This window comes from Carassius auratus, chromosome 8 (assembly GCF_003368295.1).
Source record: "Carassius auratus strain Wakin chromosome 8, ASM336829v1, whole genome shotgun sequence".
Lineage (NCBI taxonomy): Eukaryota > Metazoa > Chordata > Actinopteri > Cypriniformes > Cyprinidae > Carassius > Carassius auratus.
The window spans coordinates 12,177,321-12,200,940 of record NC_039250.1 but is presented as its reverse complement, the minus strand read 5'-3'; the positions used below and the strand labels follow the sequence as shown (position 1 = coordinate 12,200,940).

Genomic DNA, 23,620 nt, shown 5'->3' with positions numbered 1-23,620 from the left:
CATTAATATTCAAGAAGCAGAGTGATCATTCGCTAGCTGATATCCGCCCACACACTAGCGTCAGCTCTGCAGCGAATCAGGAGGGCTTAACTAGGCGAACCTCGCTTGCGTAATTAATATTCATGAGCTCCGCCGTCACCGTAGTAGGGTTCGTAAGGTCGCTCCAGGGAGGAGTGAGAGCTACGTGATGTGTCTCTGCGTGCTTCCTGTCTGCGAGAGATCCCCATCTACCCCCGGAGTCCACTGCTGCGTCTGTCCCCGGCGTCGGACGGTCAAAACCCCACAGGTTTCCTCATCATGTCTGTGAACCTGAGCAAAAACGGTCCAGCTCTGACCGCGGCCTACAAGGAGGTGGTGGATGAGAAGTCGCAGACTAACTGGTGAGTAGTGACTCAAGCCTAGTGTCTCTGTTACACTCACTCACATCCTCAGGTTTAGCATGTTAGCTGCTCCTTTGGCATTTTAAACGCCCTGCTTGTGTTTATCACCACATAAGCCCTCATTTGAATCTAATTTATGATGTTAGTGAGCTCACAGCACTTTATCCGCGTGCCCTCATCCATTCACAGCTCATGCACAAAAAAACACTGACTCCTCCAGAAATGATTTCCTCCCAGTAATACACTGTTGCTCACTTGCCAGCGATGAAAGTTTATATTAAATGAATGATGCACATGCTTTGACCTCTGTTGCTTTGCATGCTTTCACGTCTGAGATCAGTTCATAAGCATCCTAACTTCTGGAGGAGATGGGGACTGAGAAGTGCACTCATGTTGAACCACTCCTACCTCCTTATTTTCCTGTAGTTTTTGTCCGTATATGGCTGCTGGGTTGACAGACAGACCCTGCCTACTGTCTGAGACTCAATTTACATGCAACCCTATTGTGTTGCAGTCAAAAATAATTGCTCTTTGTAGTCTGAATGTTACCTCACATGTATGAGGGTTAATGCCAGCTGTATAGGGAACAGACAGAGTCTTGTACAAGTGGTTTCTCGTCATACGGAAATGATATTAATATTTGACAGGATGACACCAGACCAAAGTCCTGTAGCTTTGCACCTTGACGTGTAAGTGAGCTCCGGTTTCAAGAAGTGGAAATGAGTTTGGATCATGAGCGCTTCAGAAATGAAGAGTGATTATACATGACCTAAATTAATTACACTCATCACCCTACCCACAGATTTGATATCACAGATTATTGATGGCACACAAACACAGACACAAAAGTGAGAGTAAAGTCTTTTATAATTCAACATTTTAGTAATTTTGACAAACTAATAAGCCATGATTAGAAGAAATGTTTCCTGGTGTTAGAGCGATGGCATACTGGAGGAATGATGCTGAAAATCCAGTTTTGCATCACAGGAATAAATATTTTAATTATTTGTTTTTATTTATTAGTTTCTTAAACATAGACCACATTATATTGTGTTGATGTTCCAGTAAAAAGAAGTGTTGCTTTGTCTCAAAAATTATAATTATTATTATTATTATTATTATTTCTAAAGATAATTGAGAAAGTAATGTGCATATCTATTTTACTGTCATTAAATTGTATTAATTTATCTAATACATTTTAACCCATATAATTCCATAAATAAACAGGACTTTTTACTAAAAAAAAGAATTAAATTAAAGAAAAATGATGTAAAACGATTTAGAAATCTTTGTTTCGATTGTTCCTTTGGTACATTTTAAAAGCATGCTGGATAATCATCAAATCTAACTCTTTTGTGCTTATAATATACTGAATTATCTCATACAAAATTAGAAGCATTTGTGTCATTGTTCACTAGTTGTTGGATTATTAAAAAAAGGCACTACTTGAGAATGGTTTGTGCACAGATGGAGGAGTTTATGGAGGGCAAAAGGTCTTTATTGCATCTGCAGGTTTGCTGTTATAGAGGGTGTTTTGACAGATGAAATGTCACAAAATGAACATTTTTGATGAGTCATCTTAAATCTCCAGAAGGAACAGGCTCGATCCAACATCTCCTATTAAAGAAGCCGCTTTGTCTGAACAATTGTGACTTTCATCATTGCCATATCAAAGCACTACAGAGCTGAATGTCACAGATGATCTGACCTGTGAGCTCTTCTAGAAATAAGGCTGCTGCAGTTCTCATTCCTCTTTACAGCACTTCCTATTTCTGACTAATGTTGACTTGGGCTCTGTGTTTCAGAGAGGAAGCTGACACGGCTTCCTCGCTTTATTTAGAGAGAATCAGAACTGAGTTCACACACCGAGTGCCACCTCAGTATCTACTTCATATTAGGTTTTTTTTTTTTTACTTTTCAGTTTGCATTCTGCTGATGTCAGTCAACAACTGTGTATTTTAGTGTCATAGATATTCTATTTTATTGATATTTTGAATTTTTTATCTTCATATTTTCCTTTCTTTTATCATTTTTATTCGTTTGTTTTTAGTATGTCTGTATAGTTTTTAAATATGGTTTCATTTATTTTATTTAATTATTTTATTTGTAGATGTTTCAGAGCAAATAAAAGGATATATTTTAAATTTTTTTTACCTTATTTTATTTTGAGTAACATATTTTTTCAGATTAGATTTTTAGTTGGTAACCCTGGTCAACATTTGGCCCTTTTTTTCCTTTTCTTCTTTTCACTGAAAATGCTGGTTTACTTGAAAATGCATCAGATTCTTGGAGTAAAATTGCTTGTGAATGGCATTTCATGTTGACTTTAATTTGAGCCGTGTTGCCCTCAATCATCAGTGACCTGGCTGTGTAACGCTTCTGTAATGCTCTCGATGTCTCTGCAGGGCTCTCTTCACCTATGAGGGGAACACCAATGACATCCGGCTGGCAGAGAAAGGAGGTGGGCTTTCCTGATCATGTGGAGATTCGTTTAGTCAATTACAGTTCTTTACGTTAGTATCATGTGGTGTGTAAGAAAGTGTTTTAAGCAAACCGTGTCACAGTATGTCCATATTCAGCCTGCGGCGATTGTTTTGCAGTACTGCGTGTTCTTTGTAGTAATTACATGAGCGGTCCACTGAACCGGCAGACTGTCGAGGACAGGCCAAGATTCAGTCAGAAGTTCTTCCTACATGTGTGAAGGAAACTGAGAATAAACGTTGATTTTAGCTTTGGGGAAAGAATGTTATGTGCTAAAGTCACTGTGTTTATACTGCAACAGTGAAATTATAAAACACTCCAATGACTAATAAAAAATCATCTTTATTAATCATAGTATCTTTATTTATAGATTTATACACTTATAATATACTATTAAGTAATAAATTGGGATTCCCAAACTTTTCATGTAAACCCTTTGACAGTAAAGAGTTTTTTGAGGTACAGTGAGTATTTTCTGTTAATATTTAAAGAACCCGGGCCTAATTAAAAGGCACTGGTTTTAACTGGTTTCAGTATATAATGCATGCAAAATCTGCTTATGATGTCTGTTTGGACCCAGTGGAATATAAGCTTTTAATGTATATATAATGTGTGTGTGTGTGTGTGTATAGTCATGCCCAAAAATATGGACACCCTTGATAAATATGATCAAAGAAGGCTGTATAAAAATTAATCTGCATTGTTAATCCTTTTTATCTTTTATTAAAAAAATTCATGTCCAGGACCTCCAGCAGAAATATAGGCCCACAACATCAAAAACACAGCAGTATATTTCATTGTACACAAGTGGCACTCTCTTATCCTTGTGTTCACCAAACCCATCTTGAGTGTTTGCTCCTAAAAATATCTTTTTTAGTTTCATCTGACCAAAGAAGCCAGTCCCATTTGAAGTTCCAGTCGTGTCTGATAACTGAATATGCTTTCATTTTTTTTTTTTTTTCTTGAAACCCTCCTAAACAACATGTGGTGATGTAGGTGCTGTTTGACAATTCGTTTTTTAAGGTTTTCTGAGCCCGAGACTCAACTATTTTCTGCAGTTCTCCAGCTGTGATCCTTGGAGAGTCTTTAGCTACTCAAACTCTCCTCCTCACCGCACATTAGGACGATATAGACACACGTCCTCTTCCAGGCAGATTCATAACATTTTCTGTTGATTGGAAATAATTAATTATTGCCCTGTGTTGAAAATCAGAATTTTCACTGCTCTAGCTCTTTTCTTAAAGCCACTTCACTAATTTGTGAACCTCAGTTATCTTTTGCTGCAATCTTTTTAATGGATGATTAAGGGCATTTGGGCTTTGTTTTCCCCTCTCTTTATATTTCTGTGAAACAGGAAGCAATGGCTGAATAATTTCATGTTTATAATCATGCTGGAGTGCTCAAAATTGTGAATATGAATAGGAATATACTTTTTACGCATAAGAATTTCTAGGGGTGTCCTTAATTGTGGCCAATGTGTATTAGAGAAAAACATTTATTTCATAATGATACCCCCCCCCCCCCTCATTTTAAATTCTTATTATCCAATGAAAGAATAAATTTTTGTGAATTTTTTTAAATAAAAGATAAAAAGGATTAACAATGCAGATTAATTTTCACAGCCTTCTTTGATCATATTTACCAAGGGTGTCCATATTTTTGGGCATGACTGTGTGTATATATCTGTATATTTATATGTATGTGACCCTCGGGCACAAAACCAGTCTTAAGTTGGTGGGGTATATTTTTAGCAATGGCCAAAAAAACATTGTATGTGTCAAAATTATACATTTATCTTTTATTCCAAAAGAAAAATTAGGACATTAAGTAAAGATCATGTTCCATGGAGATATTTTGTAAATTTCCTACAATAAATATATCAAAACTTAATTTTTGTGTAGTAATATGCATTGCTAAGAATACAATTATATTTTTTGCACTCTCAGATTTCAGATTTCCAAATAGTTGTATCTCGACCAAATATTGTCAGATCCTAACAAACCATACATCAATGGAAAGCTTTTATTCAGCTTTCAGATGATGTATAAATAATTCAGAATAATTATAAATAAATGTAAATAATTGACACCTAAAACTGGTTTTGTGGTCCAGGGTCATATATATTATATGTGTGTGTGTGTGTGTGTGTGTGTGTGTGTGTGTGTGTGTGTGTGTGTGTGTATTCATTAGAACCATATTGTTTTGGATCATCTACAAAAATGTCAAAAATTTGAATGGTACTATTCTATTATTACAGTGTTATTAATTAATTTACCTAACAAAATTCATCTGAAATTCTTTCAAAAAAACAAACAATGCAAGAAAATATTTATCTTGACGTAATATATTATTTTATATATAGGAACATACAATCCAAGAATTAGCAGTATCAGCTATACATCTATTTGGACTTAACAGTCCAACAACATAATTATTATGAATGTTTTCAGAAAATATGTACAGGTCCTTCTAAAAAAATTAGCATATTGTGATAAAAGTTCATTATTTTCCATAATGTAATGATAAAAATTAAACTTTCATATATTTTAGATTCATTGCGCACCAACTGAAATATTTCAGGTCTTTTATTGTTTTAATACTGATGACTTTGGCATACAGCTCATGAAAACCCCAAATTCATATCTAAAAAAATTAGCATATCATGAAAAGGTTCTCTAAATGAGCTATTAACCTAATCATCTGAATCAACTAATTAACTCTAAACACCTGCAAAAGATTCCTGAGGCTTTTAAAAACTCCCAGCCTGGTTCGTTACTCAAAACCGCAATCATGGGTAAGACCACCGACCTGACTGCTGTCCAGAAGGCCATCATTGACACCCTCAAGCGAGAGGGTAAGACACAGAAAGAAATTTCTGAACGAATAGGCTGTTCCCAGAGTGCTGTATCAAGGCACCTCAGTGGGAAGTCTGTGGGAAGGAAAAGTGTGGCAAAAAATGCTGCACAATGAGAAGAGGTGACCGGACCCTGAGGAAGATTGAGGAGAAGGACCGATTCCAGACCTTGGGGGAGTCTGGAGTAGAAACATCCAGAGCCACCGTGCACAGGCATGTGCAGGAAATGGGCTACAGAGAAGCAGCACTGGACTGTTGCTCAGTGGTCCAAAGTACTTTTTTCGGATGAAAGCAAATTTTGAGTGCCAGAGTCTTGAGGAAGACTGGGGAGAAGGAAATGCCAAAATGCCTGAAGTCCAGTGTCAAGTACCCACAGTCAGTGATGGTCTGGGGTGCCACGTCAGCTGCTGGTGTTGGTCCACTGTGTTTTATCAAGGGCAGGGTCAATGCAGCTAGTTATCAGGAGATTATGGAGCACTTCATGCTTCCATCTGCTGAAAAGCTTTATGGAGAGGAAGATTTCGTTTTTCAGCACGACCTGGCACCTGCTCACAGTGCAAAAACCACTGGTAAATGGTTTACTGACCATGGTATTACTGTGCTCAATTGGCCTGCCAACTCTCCTGACCTGAATCCCCATAGAGAATCTGTGGGATATTGTGAAGAGAAAGTTGAGAGACGCAAGACCCAACACTCTGGATGAGCTTAAGGCCGCTATCACAGCATCCTGGGCCTCCATAACACCTCAGCAGTGCCACAGGCTGATTGCCTCCATGCCACGCCGCATTGAAGCAGTCTGTTCTGCAAAAGGATTCCCGACCCAGTATTGAGTGCATAACTGAACATAATTATTTGAATGTTGACGTTTTTTGTATTAAAAGCACTTTTCTTTTATTGGTTGGATGAAATATGCTAATTTTTTGAGATAGGAATTTTGGGTTTTCATGAGCTGTATGCCAAAATCATCAGTATTAAAACAATAAAAGACCTGAAATATTTCAGTTGGTGTGCAATGAATCTAAAATATATGAAAGTTTAATTTTTATCATTAAATTATGGGAAATAATGAACTTTTATCACAATATACAAATGTTTTGAGAAGGACCTGTATATTTCTTTTATTTGCATACACTTTTACTTTCAAATGGAAAAATGGAGTGGTTCATCAGTAGGTGTGCATATTCATGTATATCAACAAATTTCTAAAGTGTGTGAGAGATATGGGACAGAGGTTAAATGTATCTTTTACAAGTATTTTGAGACAAATCTAACTTCTAGATCAATAAAAATCTGGCTTGCCCAGATTTTTTTTTTTTTTACATAGTTCTTTAAATTATCTGAAAGATTTAGCATTAAAACTTGAGTTCATCAGTGATTTGTAGTTTTCTGTGAGTGTGTATTATGTGTGTGTGTGTCTTTTCAGACGGTGGTCTGGAGGAGTTGGTGGAGGAGCTGAACAGTGGGAAGGTGATGTACGCTTTCTGCCGTGTTGAAGACCCCAACTCTGGCCTTCCCAAATACGTCCTCATCAACTGGGTGGGTTCTGTAACTCATCACATTGATTTTGTTTCTTGACTGTATAGAACTACAGAGGTACCCTTAGGATTTACTGACCCTGTTGCCCTAGTAAAAAGTGCTTCTGTCAAATGGATTTATGAATCAGATTAGCTCCTATTCACCAAATCAGGACTAAACAGCATGATGAGATATTTTATTTACTCACACCATTATCTTTTTTTACTGTTATGTATATAACAGTTTATCACTATATTGTGATAAATTATATTACCATAATGTTAAATATAATAATATTTTGGTCATTAGCCACCCTTAACATGCATGTTTTCAGCCATGTTTTGTTCAAGTTGACAGGAATTGTCATTTCTTTTTTCAGACCGGTGAAGGTGTAAAAGATGCCAGAAAAGGCCAGTGTGCAAACCATGTGAGCTCCATGGCCAACTTCCTTAAGGTAAATGGACTATTTTGTTAAGTGTGTGAGTATTGTGAGCAGGGTGTTCGGTTGTGTGACTTGAGTTAACTATCTGTGAACTCTGACTATGACTCACAGCGCGGCTAGACGCTCGCAACAAGATATGACGTCATGGGCTGTGTCCAGACACATTTGGGTTGGCTTTGTCGGTAGTTATATCTGTCCACAAGCTCCCACTGTGTCTAAAAAATAATAATGGCTGTCCAAATTTACAGCAGAAATAAACCTTCCCATTAACCAACTTAAATAGATTTCTAGGAGCTTTTTACCTTTTGTAATGGCATTTTAAACTTGGATTACACGTATACATCTTTCATGTTAAATTCTTAAAGTGAATCAATCTGAATAATACACTATAGGGCTGTTATAATTAAATAAATACAGTGTCAACAAAATCCATCTTTGCACTAGAGACAGACTGCGATTACATTTTCCTTAGTAATGTTATGAGATTTATTTTTTAAATCAAATTGTTAATTTAGAAATATAAAATATGGAAAAAACGTGGATAATTTTTTTAAAAATATGAAACAAACAGACGATTATTCAGAAATTAGGTGATTAACTATTCACAAATGAGTCATTGAATAACTCCCCTTACCTATTCATTTAAAACTTCTTCTGCTGTGGCTTCGGTTGGAACTTTTGGCAAAATACAGATAACACTGACAGTATTTATTCTAAAATATAAATTAATATTCACACTTAATATTAACTTTCTATTTATAAGGAGCTGGGTGATGCATACATTATACATATCATGATAATCTCGAAAAAAATTACAGAATATCATTGATATTGAATATTGTTTTTTAAGTTATATTTTATGGGCTTTTATTCTTTATTGGATAGGAGAGTAGAGAAATGACAGGAAAGTATTTGGTGGAGAGAGAGGAGTGGGATCAGCAAAGGCCCTCTATATGGGAATCAAACTCGAGTCAAGCACAGTTAGGTTATACATCTGTGCACTAACCTCAAGGCTGTCGGCCCTGACCAATATCAAATATTGTTGAAAATTAAGATCAATGTGCCAAAGACCACACCAGTCGCTGGTTTCACACCATCCACCTTTATGTCTCTCGAGTAGAACAAAGCATAACTCTTCATTAGCAAAATGTCGACAACAAGCGACATGGGTGTGGAGGAATAATTACTCCCCAAAAAGTCCGAACACATAGCGTCTCTTAACCCTGTGGTGGTCACTTTGTTTTGAATCTTTATGTTTGTTTGATCTTTATGGCATTAAGAATGGGAACACAAAAAAAATTGAGGCCATGATTCGAGCAGGCTAAGTGGCTGTAAAAAAAAAAATCACACTTGTGGTCTTCAGTCAAAAATGACCAACCATAGGAAATGAATTGTAAATCAACAAAAACACAAAATTCAGAGATTCTTTTGTGTGCACAATCTACAAATCTGCCACAATGCAGAAAAAAAAGTATACATCAAAGATGGGATGAAACTCTAAAACATCAAGAGTGTAAAACAGACACATCCACTCACACACACATACACAATTAAACACACTCAAATTAATTGGTATGGCTATAACCATATGGCCAAAGCGAGTCAAAAAACTGAAATAAGAGGTTGAAATCAGAGCAAATGCAGAAGCTCTGATAAAACATTCCTGTTCATTTTTGTTACATTTTTTTTGTTACTTAATTCTTTCTCTGTGTTCAGGTTTGACTGTAGTAGTAATAATTCAAAAACTGACACTTCAAATCAATATTTCAAAAAAAAAAAAAAAAGTAACCTTTACAATACGTTGTCTTTGAGAATGTCTAAACGTATATCCAAACCCACAACTTAATAAAAATAAGTATTTATGTTTAAAAAAAATTTGAATTGTTTTCTAGACCTTTTTTTTTTATATAGAGCTGTATAGGATCTAGTGGCTAAATCATAGAATTGTAGATGTTTTTCTTAAGCCCTATTCGGACGGGACTAGTTTTCTAAACTATGTTCGAGTTTAGATTCTTACCACCTGACGTCTGCGACTTTCATGTACCAATTCAGACGGGACTATCATCTCCGTGTTTATTACAGAGGTGGGAGGGTCTGTTTTGTGAGCAAAAACCTTTTTCTAGAGCAAAAACAAAAGTTATATCGAGATATCAAGTCTTAGGTTTATCAGCCAAACCTGCTGTTTATTGAGTTTATTTTATTTGCCCTTTTTAGTATTATTTATATATATATATATATATATATATATATATATATATATATATATATATATATATATATATATATATATACATACATACATACACACATACATACGTATACATGTGTATGTATGCATGTATGACATTTTTGGTGCATTTGGAGAAGACCCCTAAAGAACCACTAGAGAGAGGTCTGTTGTTTTCACAAAAAGGTCCAATTCCGACAGTTTGCTAAATATAATAAACTGTATAAATATTATTATTATTATTATTATTATTATTATTATTATTATAAGGTCAAAAAAAGTTGAACACGTATAATGCATTTAGAAATTAAATAAGTTGAATTTCCTTATTCCTTAGATAAAAATCAACCCCTTGGGCATAAAAGTGCTTGAAGTTGTTAATTGAGAGATGATGAGAGTCAAGAGATGTTTGAGTCAGGATTCCTGTTTATTTGAGCCAATCACTTGCTTGCATCAGACACATTGGTGTAAACAGGGAACTGGGTGGAGACGTCTTCTACTCATTAGAAGATGTTTGCTTGATTTGTAGTCCTCCCTAGCTAGCTGTTTTCAGTAAAAGCTTAAACACAGCAAAGGTTGCTAATAAATAAATTGACAGGAGTGTGTGCGTGGGCATGTTTCACTTGAAATCTGTGAATCTTGACGCTTCCGCCTGATGGTTTCGTTCGCATGTTTAAATTGAATGTGAATATGTGTGGGACTAAAAACCTGACAGCACTGTTTCTGCAGGGAGCTCACGTGACGATAAACGCACGGGCGGAGGAAGACGTGGAGCCTGAAGCCATCATGCAGAAAGTGGCCAAAGCCTCAGGAGCCAACTACAGCTTTCACAAAGAGTCCAATCGCTTCAGAGACAGCGGGCCGCAGGGGCCTGTGGTCAGTTCACACACACATACCTTGTCCATAATGCAACAGAGTAGTATCCAGGGCAGTTTTTTTACTTCTAGTACTTGAACATAAATACATTACCGTTCAAACGTTTGGGGTTCTTAATTTCGTTTTGTTTTGATTTTTGTTTTTTAGTCAGCAAGGATGCATTAAATTAATGCATCCTTGCTGACTAAATTAATGCATCCTTGCTGCCTTCAAAAGTGATAAGTACATTGGTAACCCTTTACAATAAGGTTCATTAGTTAACATGAACTAAGAATTAACAATATTTCTGCAGCATTTAGTAATCTTAGTTAATGTTAATTTCAGCATTTACTAATGCATTATTAAAATCACAAGTTGTGCTGGTTAACATTAGTTAATGCACTGTAAACTATCATGAACAAATAATGAACGACCATTGGTCGTTGGACTGATGGTTATGACTTACAGCTTAGGAAAATAAATAATTCAGTATCTCAATTTTTTTTTATATTTTCTCAAAGATCAATCAAAAAAAGATTTACAAAACAGAAATGTTCAAGATCTCCAAAGCAGGTTTAATTATGCATTCAATACTTGGTTGGGGCTCCTTTTGTATAAGTTACTGCTTCAATGCGGTGTTGCATGGAGGCGATCAGCCTGTGGCACTGCTGAGGCGTTATTGAAGCCCAGGTTGCTTTGATAGCAGCCTTCAGCTTGTCTGTATTGTTTGTCAGATTTTACTTATCCTCTTCTTCACAATACCCCATAGATTCTCTGAGAGGTTTCAAGTCAGGTGAATTGGCTGGTGAATAAAGCTTGTCAGCAGAGGGAAGCATAAAGTGCTCCAAAATTTCCTGGTAGATGGCTGCATTGACCATTGAACTTAATAAAACACAATGGAGCAACACCAGCAGATGTCACGGCACCCCGAATCATCTCTGACTTCAGACTTTGGATTCTGTGCCTTTCCAGACTCCAGACCCTTGATTACCAAATGAAATGCTAAATGTACTTTCATCTGAAAAGAGGACTGTGGACCACTGCGCAACAGTCCAGTTCTTTATCTCCTTACGCCAGGTGAAATGCTTCTGACGTTGTTTTCTGGTTCAGGAGTGGCTTGGTTCTAGGAATGCGAAAGCCGTAGCCCTTTTCCTGAAGACGTCTGAGTGTGGTGACGCTTGACTCCGGCTTCAGTCCACTTCTTGTGAAGCTCTCCCAAGTTCTTGAATTGGCTTTTCCTGACAATCTTCCCAAGGCTGTGGTCATCCCTGTTGCTTGTGCACCTTTTCCTACCACACTTTTTCCTTCCAGTCAATTTTCTATGAATATATTTTGATACAGCACTCAGTGAACAGCCAACCTTTCAACAATGACCTTCTGTAGCTTAACCTCCTTGTGGACGGTGTTGATGATTGTCTTCTTGACAACCATCAAGTCAGTAGTCTTTCCCATGATTGTGGTTGCATGTTATAAACTAGCCCAAGAGGTACCCAGTATTTATACTTGAATCAAGCTCAAAATGGATTAGTTTTAGTTTAGTTTTTTGGTGCAAAATACTTCCCACTAATCACTATCACTAACATTATTGTGAGTTCATGAGATGTGTATGGTACCATGCATGCATGTTTTCTGCATCTAGTTTGGCTTTTAAATTAGTTCAGAAAAAAAAAGAAACCTGGTAAAAACTGGTTACTCTGGTATGTTTAGTTTGTTGTCAGCAGCAGACGGCATCAGACAGGGCTTATGATGGCACAGTGATGCCAGGGTCAGTGCCAATGTGCTGCTTGTTTATCTCAAACGCTCTTACAGAGTGCTGCGTCAGGCGTTTCACAGGGAATGAGCCAGAATGCTCAGAATGTGGAAACTGGTATGGTGGTTTGGAATAATTTCTCTGCTGAGCTCCCAAAGTACCCACAAACTGCAATTGAGTCATTTATCTATAGTACATTGTGAATGCGTAAATTTAACAACAATCAATTTTGATGTATTTTCATATATTGGTATGCTTGTGGTTAGTCGTTTTTAAGTCTTGATTTGGGTATAATCAGGCCCACGTGGAATCTGCACCCGCAGAACTCCAGAGTAAGCTATGGGAGATCCCCCACCCCCTTGCATGGGTGTTTATTAAATATTCTGGCTAATTTACTTATCCTTTTAGCTATAGGAGTATCATAATATGCGCTCCTTCTGCCTTTTTTTTTTTGTTCATGTTCTGGGGGGGGGGTTTTTCCAAAAGATTTTCTGCTAAAATCAGCACAGAAAATGCAAAGCCTAAATATCTCATCTGGGCTCAGTCATAATTTAACACTCATTGTTTTTCCATATAGGGATCCGTTTACCAGAAGACTAACGCCATGTCTGAAATCAAGAGAACCAACAAAGACACTTTCTGGGCCCAGGCAGAGGTAATACAGCACATGTGCATCAAAGTTTCTACTTGCAAAATGTTGTGTAGTTTCCTAATACAAAATAAGCATTTTGATGCAGTTATCAAACCTTTTGGCTCATGATCTACAACAGTGTTTAGCTTTCTGGTTAATGTATTTCGATTTGAAGTATAAAGGATAATTATATTTGATATATTAACATTCAAAAAATTTAGATTTATAATAATAATAATAATAATAATAACAACAATAATTTTTATAAATAAGCTTTCCATTGATGTATGTTTGTTAGGATCGGACAATATTCGGCTGAGATACAACTATTTGAAAATCTGGAATATGAGGATGCAAAAAAAATTGCCTTTGAGATTATCCAGATGAATTATTAGCAATGCATATTATGAATCAAAAATTAAGTTTTTATATATTTACAGTAGGAAATAAACAAAATATCTTCATGGAACATGATCTTTATTTAATATCCTAATGATTTTTGGCATTAAAGAAAAATCTATCTTGTTGACCCATACAATGTTTTTTTTTTTTTTTTGCTATTGCTACAAATTTACCCCAGAAACATAAGACTGGTTTTGTGGTCCAGGGTCAATTATATTTATTCGCAAGTTCTATCCGTTAAAATATGTTAAAGCTTGGTATATCTAAAAATTAGGGCTGGTAAGCGATTAAAACTTCATCTAATTGTTACATGATAATGGCGATTAATTAATCGCACATCAAATTTGGTTGAGAAATTACTCCATAAAGATCACTTAAAATCTGTGTTGTGGAAAGAATCAAAAAGACATTACAAAAAGTAGCTTCAGTAAGAAATATTTTGCTGGATAAAATGTATTACATATACTCTTTTGGCCCATGAGGGTGAGTAAATGAAGACAAAACTGTTTAACTATACTTGAAATTATTTCTTTAATGAAATGATACTTTAAATAATAAACTAAAACTGCTAGTAGGTGGTGGTAAATGTCTTAACGATTAAGTTATCAAGTCATTTATTGATTAATTTGATTCGTTCAAATGGCTGATTCATTCAGGAGTGAAGTAAATGGTTCTCTATGAATGGTCCATTGAATCATAAGGTTTGTTCGTCTTGAAGCGGATCATCGCTTCAAGACGATTGGTTCACACTCTGGTTCAGTATTTGCTGAAATCTGGTCCTACAGCATCTATTTAAGTTCCTCTGAATCCCTCCACCTCCCCAGCACCACCTGTCTAGATCTGCTACTGGATTTATATATGCATATCCATGCAGCAGCAGCAGCAGCAGTACATCTTACATGCTTACTGCAGCATGTCTGAGTATTTATTAGCAATGTCTGTCAAGTCCATATTTGCTTTGCAGTAGCAGCGTTTACAGATCTGATGCAACAAGGTCAAATACATTAACATTGTCATATACATTACTATGTCTAAACTATTGAGTTGTCATGATTGATTAAATCGGTCTTCATTTATTTAATGCTTTTGTCTCTTTTGCAGAAAGATGAGGAGAAGCGTCTTCAGGAGGAGAAGAGAAGGGCAGCAGAAGAGAGACAGCGGCTAGAGAAAGAGAGGAAGGACCGAGAGGTTAAGGAAGCAGAGTTACGGGAAAAGCAAGCAAAAGAGAGGGCGTCACAGATAGATGAACAAAGGTCAGTAACATTGGAACAAATAAACACCTTGTGCATTTGAGTGTCCTTAAAGGGATAGTCCACCCAAAAGTGAGAATTCTGTTGCTCCAAACCTGTATTGACTTTCTTTGTTTGTGTGAAGACTTTTTTTTTAGAAACAGTTTTGGTTCCTTCTGGTAAACAAAAAATGGACTTTCATTCCATTGACAAAAACTGAATTGCTTTGACCTGAAACTGTTTGGTTACCATCATTTTTTTTTTTTTATATCTTCTTTTGTGTTCAGCAGTATGACATGAGTAAATGACCACATTTTCATTTTTGGGTGGATTATCAACGAGATCACCAACGGTCAAACTGTCATTTTTAAAATTAGATTCAAGCTATGTTGCAATTTGATGTTCAGTCATCTGCCATCTCGATGGCGCCTGCTGAGTGTTAATTTTAAACCTCATGTGTTTGCGTTATAGGAAGTATCAGCAGAAGCAGGAGGCAGAAAATCGAGGCCAGCAGAAACAGCAATGGGTTAGCGAGGCCCACACACACACACACACACACACACACACACCTGTGCGGTTATTTAAATCCACATATCACCACTCTGGACATGTTCTGACATAGTTCCTGTAGAGAAGCCACAATATGTTTAAAGCCTTCATACTAGCACAAAAACACAGATTTTTCTTTGTTGCAAATGTGCATATAAACTATCAAGAAAATTACTGGTCAAATAAAAAATATTTAGGGAGGAGTTTAGAATTATGAACCCTTTGAAAACACTTTTAAACTTTAAAATAAAATCTCATCCATTTTGCGGTTTATTGGGCTACAAATCACCCATTTAGAGCGGAAGAGACCATTTGATCAGTTGTAAAACATTTTTGTTTTTGGGATGTTAATGGCAGATAATCAAAATTCTGAGAACAAAGGAAAATATATGGGTTTCTTACTCGCCGTGTTTCTTTATCACTCAAATATATCTACACTGACATAAACATAACAACAAACCTGTATTGGTTGCCAAAATACTGCCCAACGCTAATATGTGTACAGTGGCAACAAATACTTCCCTTTTTCTAGCATAATGTGGTTGTGTATACCCGCTGTACACTTCTATCTGCACGTAGATAATCTTTAAACCACATTTCCAATATAAACTCTTTACAGCCCAGCGAGATGCCGTTACACAAATAAGTGAGATGAAGACAAACTGTGGTTTTGTATTCAGGCCATATGCACAGGGCCCTCTGCCACACATATAAAGTTCACACTGGTCTCAAGGGCCCGATCTGCAAGGGCCACAACTGATTAAATCCAAGATCATGGTTGTGATTACCAATCTCCCTTGATATCACGCTCTGTGGCTTAGCATCTCAACAGGTTTTGATGCACAGCCCTCATTCATGAGAGAAACCTTGTGAACCGTGTATACAGTAGTCAACATCTGAAGTGGATCAAAAAAGTTCATCCTAAGACAAGACCGCATTTTGGTTTTAGGCAACTTTGATGAAAGGTTTTGATCCACTTTTAAATGTTGACCACTGTATAAGCAGCTGCCTTGTATACACTTTGTACTGTAACACACACAAAAAAAGAGCATCCATCCATTTTTGAATTGAATGTTTTAAGTATATTTATATATCCAGCATTGACGTTCAGTCGTTTTGCAGACATTTCCATCTCGGGTGGATTTTTTCTCTGAGCTTGAACTTTTGCTCTAGAATTTGGCCAAAAGAAGACCGCATAGACAAATATGACACTTTCATATGCAGCTAACTAGGTTTTGTCATAGAACGAAGTGTGTGAGAATCAAAGTGTGCTGCTGATGTCCATCAGGAGGAGGAGGAGAGGAAGCAGACAGCACAGAAACCCTTTAGACGCGGAGAGTCGGTGGAAAAAGCCAACGTGAGTTTGAGGAAGCATCAAATGTCTCTTTTGGCCTTGGACAACAGGACTCTTTCAACTTTCTTATAACCTTCTAACTGTTTTCTTTATACAGTGTGGCTGTGTCCTCTACTGCTGACTCCTTCTTTCTCTTCCCCTTCTCTCAAATTGCCTTAGTTGGCAAGCTGCTGTGGCTCAAATGAATGTCTGTTTTATCATTATGCCTCAATGCTTTGAACAGACTTGTGCTTTTTTTTTTGCTCTCGCTCTCTCTGACTTGAACCCAGTTTATAAATGCAATGGTTTCAGTCACGAATGCTGATTTACAACACAGTGTTCATAGTATACACTGCCTTGTTGTATGCACTTTTGAGTCTGTAGTAGTAGTAGTACTTGGCAAGATGTCACATATAGATCCAGCAACCGTTGAACATGTTGTGGACAGTATCAGCCTAAAAAAGCATGCTTGATGCAATATTAACATTCATTACATCAGCCAGGCTCTTTTGTCAGTATTTTAAACATGCATACAGTAAAGTGGAGATTCAGTCTTTTTGTTTTGCTCTCTCTCTCAGTATAGCCACTTACTTTGTATCTCTAGCTCTTATATAGTGAAAAGACTCCTTGTACTGGCTTCAGGGTTATCAGTCGTGACACTTGATGAAGCGATTGCTACTGTGTGTGTATATTTGTAACAGGAAGCCGCGGCTCTCGTCTCCCAGCGCTCCGTTAATCCCAGAGAAATGTTCAGACAGAGAGAGATGGGCATCAACCCTGCTAACACAGACAATACTCAGTCCAGTCCAAAACCAGGTACCGGTTATCATACATGCTCTGTGTCCCACATAGACACACACAGAAAAACAACAGTAGATCTCGTTTTTAAATGTAAATGTAAATACTAAAAAATATATAGAGAGAGAGATTTTTTTCTTTTATGTTTACTTTTATAATAGTCACACTGTTTATTATTATTTACTGTATTAATTTTGTAGTAGTTATATTATTTATTTTATATATATATATATATATATATATATATATATATATATATATATATATATATATATATATATAGATAGATAGATAGATAGATAGATAGATAGATAGATAGATAGAAATATATATTTGTGTGTGTGTCTATGATATAGAGTATATATTTGTGAAATGTATGTGGATGTACATCAGTGTTTACTTGTATATTAGTAATATTCATGTATCGGGGTTGGTAGGATTTTTCTTTGATGTTTTTACATGTTATGCCCAGCAAAGCTGCATTTATTTGATCAGAACTAAAGTAAAAACATTTAAAAATATTATTGCAATCATATATATATTTAATAATTAATCATGTTTTATAATTTTTAATTTAATTTTTACATTTAATGTAAATGTACACACTAGCAGTATTATACTGATGTCCTGATGAGATCTCTGATCTCTACAAGCACAATTGACACTATTGGGAGTGTTTTATTTAAATGCCACATTATTTGCATGCTATATTTTAGCTTCCCTTTTTTGCGATGTGGTCACGTGTCATGTAGTGAACGTTCAGACACGTTTAAAGAATGGCCTTGTCTGTGAATTAGAAGGTGTTTCTCTGTGCACGCAGGAACTAACTCCTGATTGTTCAGTGTTTTGTGGTATTTCCCATTCTCCCATTGTTCTCCGGGCATTTCAACCCTGTCCGTCCGTCTGAAATTTGACACTGTCATGAAACAGCCTGCAGTTCTTCTGTCTAAAACGATGTTTGTGGTCTGTTCTGCTGTGTATAACTCCGTCAGCCATCTGTCAGCTTGGGTTTCTCTCTTTGTCGTTCTCTGTCCTCTGTGTCTCAGGGCGGTTGAACAGCCCTTTTCTATCCAAGCAGTCATGTGACCCAGAGCCATTTCGCTCTCCCGTGCGTCAGGCCTCACCTTTACGAGCCCGAGGTACACAAACACGCACCTTATCATTCCTTCCTTATCGCTGCGCACTTGGAAAGGTTGGGTGTGTGGTCCATCTCCATGCTCACACACACTTTCAGTCTTTACTTCTTTGTGTGGTGTTTTCATGCATCTCAACTAACATCTAACCGCTCACACGTTCCTCGTGCTTGCTGTCAAATTCTGCCGTACACCTCCAAATAAAAGGGATTTCCAGGATGCTGTTTGCTGTGTGTGTGTGTGTGAGTGAACACTGTGTTTGCTTTGTGCACTTAAAGGGGCAGTTCACCTAAAAATAAAAATTACATCTGTGGAACGCGAAAGAAGAATTTTTGAAAACTATCCAGGCCACTCATTTCAATTTAATGCAGGGCTGAGGAATTCAAGCTTCAAAAACATCATAAAAGCATCATAGGAATAGTTCATCCTTATGCACTAAAATAAAAGAGGAACAGATTGTCAGTATTGAGCTTAGAAACAATTTATTAATGTATTTATTGGAATGAAAATAAGTGAGTAAATAGATTTTTTGGTGAACTGTGTTTCTAATGAATTAATCATCTCAAAATAATGCGTTATGATGGTACACTATTGTTCAAAATTTTGGGATTAGATGAAGATTTTTCTCTCAAGTCTCTTATGCTGATCAAGCCTGCATTTATCAAAAATACAGTACAAACAGTCATTCTAAAAGTGCATTACAATTTAAAATAAATGTTTTCTGTGCAAATTTAACCTAGCTGTTTTCTATTGTAATATATTTTGGTGTTATGTAAATCTGAATTTTCAGTCTTCAGTGTCACATGTTCCTACAGAAATCATTCTAATATGCTGATTTGATGCTTAAGAAATATGAGCATTATTATAATAGTTTATCAATGCTTTGATAAATAGAAAGGTTAAAAGAACAGCATTCATCTGAAAACAAAATCAGAACTATTTTAGTCTTTACTCTTACTTTTGATCAGTTTAATGCATCTCTGATCAGTAAAAGTGTTGATTTCTTTCAGGAAAACAAACTGACACAAAACTTGTGAACAATAACTTATGCCTCAGAGCATTTCTGTATACTATCAAATTTATACTGCAGCACTGTATATCTAGAAAACTATAGTCCACTTGGCTTTAAATGAAGCTCAGATTTTGATACCATTTTTAATTGTTACTTTTAAATCATTTGAAGCAATGATGGTTGATTTACATGCCACTGATAATCTGGTCTTTTTCTTTTCATCAATCAAGTTCCAAATCAAGAGCAAAATAATGAAATGACATGAAGATCTTTTGTAAATATTTGCGAAGCCTTTGCTTTTCTAATTTGATTATTTGCTAGTTTTGGGTGGAATTTCCATCAGAAATGACTGTATTGTGATCTATACAGTTGCTATGATATAAAATCACTCATAACGTGATATAATATGATCATGCAGCTCTCAAACTCTGACTGTGGTTGGTCAGAATACAGATCTTGTTACCATGCATGTGTGTGTCGGTGTGTTTCCACGCATGTGTGTGTGTGTGTTTTGAGTAGAGCCCAGTTTTGAAGAGCAACCCAGATGTCATTATGTGGAACCAGAGCCAGAACCTGAGCCAGAGTATGAAGGTGGGCTCCACACACACACACACACACACACACACACACTCGCTGTCAAATCATCATCATCATCATCATCAGTCAGTCAACTGATTGTCCGCACCACCTTGTGGGGAATGTGTGCTATTACAGAACCCATAGCAAATGATTTTTCTTTCATTTTACAGATGTACAAGCGGTCACTGATAATTATGAAATGCCTGTAGAACAAAAGCAGCCTCAATATGAGGCAGTAGTGGAACAAGACGCCATCTATGAGGATCCAACACAGGTACGACACTAGTTCTGAATAATGACCATCTCTGGAGAGCTTTCGATCGGACAGTATTCAGTGTCCTGCAGTTTGAGTCATTGTTATTGTTCGTCTGCTTTTATAGAAGTGAACGATTGCATATTTTAAAGGTGTACATTTGTAGGAACTCATTTAGTCAGTCTTTCAGCATACGCCAGAGGAGCACAAACTAATATATATGAACCAAAAGTTATTAAAGGCATCCATTTATTTAGTATGTCATGCTGTCTTTCAGAGGGATGTGGGGCATGTGGATCTGAATGTGCAGATTCTTGAATGTTTTGTGACTGTTTGTCAGGTGGAGGAGGAGAACACGTATGATACGGCAGGAGACCGCGGTGTCTGCGCCAGGGCACTGTATGACTACCAGGCTGGTGTGTATTGAGCATACATGATAAATAATGCATTCTGAATATGCATAGAGATGCACCTATTTCTGCATTCTGCTATTACTACAATCATCATAGCATGAATTCTCAGTCATGCTTTTAAGAAAATCAGTATAAGTGACATGCAGCCAAGGTATCCCACACACACACAGAGAGTTTTTGCTGCTACATCAGTAATGGGTATTGTTCATTCACTCCCCCACCTACACTTCCTGTCGGTATTGTGAATCAAACTCATGAACTTCAGGTTACAAGTTTGACTTTCTACCATTAGACTACAACTGCCCCCAGAATTAATATCTCAGACGGACAAGTTCTTGGTGTGTTGAGTTTATTGCAAGACTGTAGGTTTTTTTACCTAATCATTGCAAATCTGGTCTGTTCAGCATATTCATTATATTTTTTTTTTGTATCGGAATTATTGTAAATATAAATAGTTTTCTAGTCAGAAATGGAAATGGCCTCTTGAGTTGTATTTAAAAACTAGGACTTTGAGATCATTTTGAAATGAAATTAAACCCACACATTTAGATTCCCACCCTCAACTCATCCCAGGTGTATATGACTTTCTTCTTTCAGAAATGTCCTGGTTCTTCCAAGATTTATAATGGCCGTGAATGGCTGTTGAGAACACGGAAGCTAGAGATTACGGTTTATAAAGTTTTAAATACAGATATTTTCTTACACAAATGCAACAGTTTGCTTCTGAAGCCTTTATTAACCCGTGGAGCACTTTTTATGATGGACACCTGTTCACTGCCATTATAAAGCCTGAAAGAGCCAGGACATTTTTAATATAGCTCTGATTGTATTCGTTTGAAATAAGAAAGCCGTATACACCTGGGATGACTTGAGGACGAGTAATCGTGGGCTCATTTTCATTTCACCCTTTAAAGTGATAGTTCACACACAAACGTAATTTCAGTCATTAATTACTCACCCTCATGTCGGTCCAAACCTGTAAGACCTTCGTTCATCTTCAGGACACAAATTAAGATAGTTTTGATGAAATCCGGGAGCTTTCTGACCCTCACAAGGGCACTACTGTGATCAAGGTCCAGAAACGTGGCAAGGACATCGTTAAAATAATCCATGTGACATCAGTGGTTCAACTCTAATTATACGAAGAATACTTTTAAGTTTTAAAGATCGGGACACACCAAGCTGACTTTAAAGAAATGTTCAAATGTTTATTAAAATCTTTGTTAAAATAAACCTACCATAAAAATAACAGACAGTTTATTAAACCGTTTCATTTCAGTTTATTTGGGCAAACTTACAAAATCAGCAGGGGATCAAATAAATATTGTCCCCACTGCATTGAAAACTAGATAGCACAATGAATGTTTTAGTCATCAATGAATGTGAATTTATTCATTTATACATCTTTTGGCAAAAATGAACTAATGAACGAGCTGACCTCCATGATTCCTATACTTTCTGACAACAAAGCACTTGAATGTTACAGACTAGGCGTTTCAAAGATGGCCGCCGAGTGACATGACTCTGGTACGGTGTGCCAAGCACAAATGTGATCATCAGCATAATATGCACCTACTGTAAACGCACAAACTGATTTTAATTTTTTTATTCTGTTAAGCTTTTGTGTCAAAACAGAAGTAGACTTTGGCCTTTTAGATGACTTTTTATGTCATTTTACTCATCTGATCTGTGATCTGATCTGCTTTGTGCGTGTCTTCTCAGCTGATGACACCGAGATCTCGTTTGACCCAGATGACATCATCACTGGCATCGAGATGATCGATGAAGGCTGGTGGCGAGGATACGCACCCGATGGCCGCTTCGGCATGTTCCCGGCAAACTACGTGGAGCTCATCTAACGCAGCTCAACACCCCCCCCCCCCCACCCCCCACGAGAATCAGACTGAATTAATTGTCCCACATAGATTTCAATCTCTACTATATATTTGATTGAAAAGACTAGAATTAAATTCACGGACCAAAACGGTGACGATCATGTGTTTCAACCCTGAGATTTCATACTGTACTGATACTTTTGCGTTGTTCGTTTTAGTTCATTTCAAGCTATAATTTCTGTGACATTCCCGTGACATGCAAATATCCCTTTGAGACTTTTCTTAGTGTTTCTGAAGACATTCCTTTTGAACGTTTCATTGGTGCAGATGTTTGTGGTAGCCGGTCCTGTTTTGCCTCGGTTTCTGCCTTCTTTTCTCCACAAGTTTGCTGAGGTCAGCCTGAAATCAATCGATCGATCAATCGAGACGAGTTTATTTGCTGTGTTCTATATGGCACGTGTTTCAAATCCAGAAAGCAGCTTCAGTGGTTGAATATTATTACGTTTCTTGATATTAGGCGTGCAGTGAGAACCGCTGAGGCCACAGCTTTTCCCGTCTGCTCAGAACTGTGGAGAATATTAATACTGTGATTTTTAAGGCTTCAGGGAGCCATCATTCTCTCATTATCTTGCCTTTGGGTCACAGGTCGGGATCTGGATGGCGCTTAGATGCCGAGGCTCAAAGAGAAAGATCACGTCAGGTTTATTTCGACCCAGTCATCCACTTTACTGTCAGTGCTGTGCCAATATGAGAGCGAGGGGAGAAGTGTTTTTGAGGAAATGTTTGAGGTTTCATTTTTAACAGCGCGGTGTGGAAAAACATCAAACATCTCCGAGTCATTCAGCAGAGCCGTAGTTCCTCTCTAGAGCTCATTGTGAATATCTAACATGTCTGGACACCGTCGTAACTTCAGTTAAAAGAATAAATAAATGAGAGTTTTAAGACTGAA

General features: G+C 36.9%; 1 protein-coding gene across 5 annotated transcripts; it reads left to right on the top strand.

The window, feature by feature from the left end:
* Positions 1–133: 133 nt before the first annotated feature.
* dbnlb (drebrin-like b) lies at positions 134–23,620 on the top strand. Of its 5 annotated transcripts, XM_026269705.1 has the most exons (15): positions 135–380; positions 2,786–2,841; positions 7,139–7,251; positions 7,610–7,684; positions 10,629–10,775; positions 13,082–13,159; positions 14,639–14,790; positions 15,238–15,292; positions 16,604–16,672; positions 17,350–17,464; positions 18,493–18,585; positions 20,111–20,182; positions 20,341–20,444; positions 20,764–20,839; positions 22,559–23,620. In XM_026269705.1, the coding sequence occupies exons 1-15, from the start codon at positions 298–300 to the stop codon at positions 22,693–22,695; spliced, it is 1,425 nt and encodes a 474-aa protein (XP_026125490.1). In that variant the 5' UTR covers positions 135–297; the 3' UTR covers positions 22,696–23,620. The 5 variants fall into 5 exon arrangements, with proteins under 5 accessions (XP_026125492.1, XP_026125490.1, XP_026125493.1 ...); XM_026269707.1 differs by lacking the exon at positions 16,604–16,672 and having other exon boundaries at positions 134–380; XM_026269708.1 differs by lacking the exon at positions 20,111–20,182.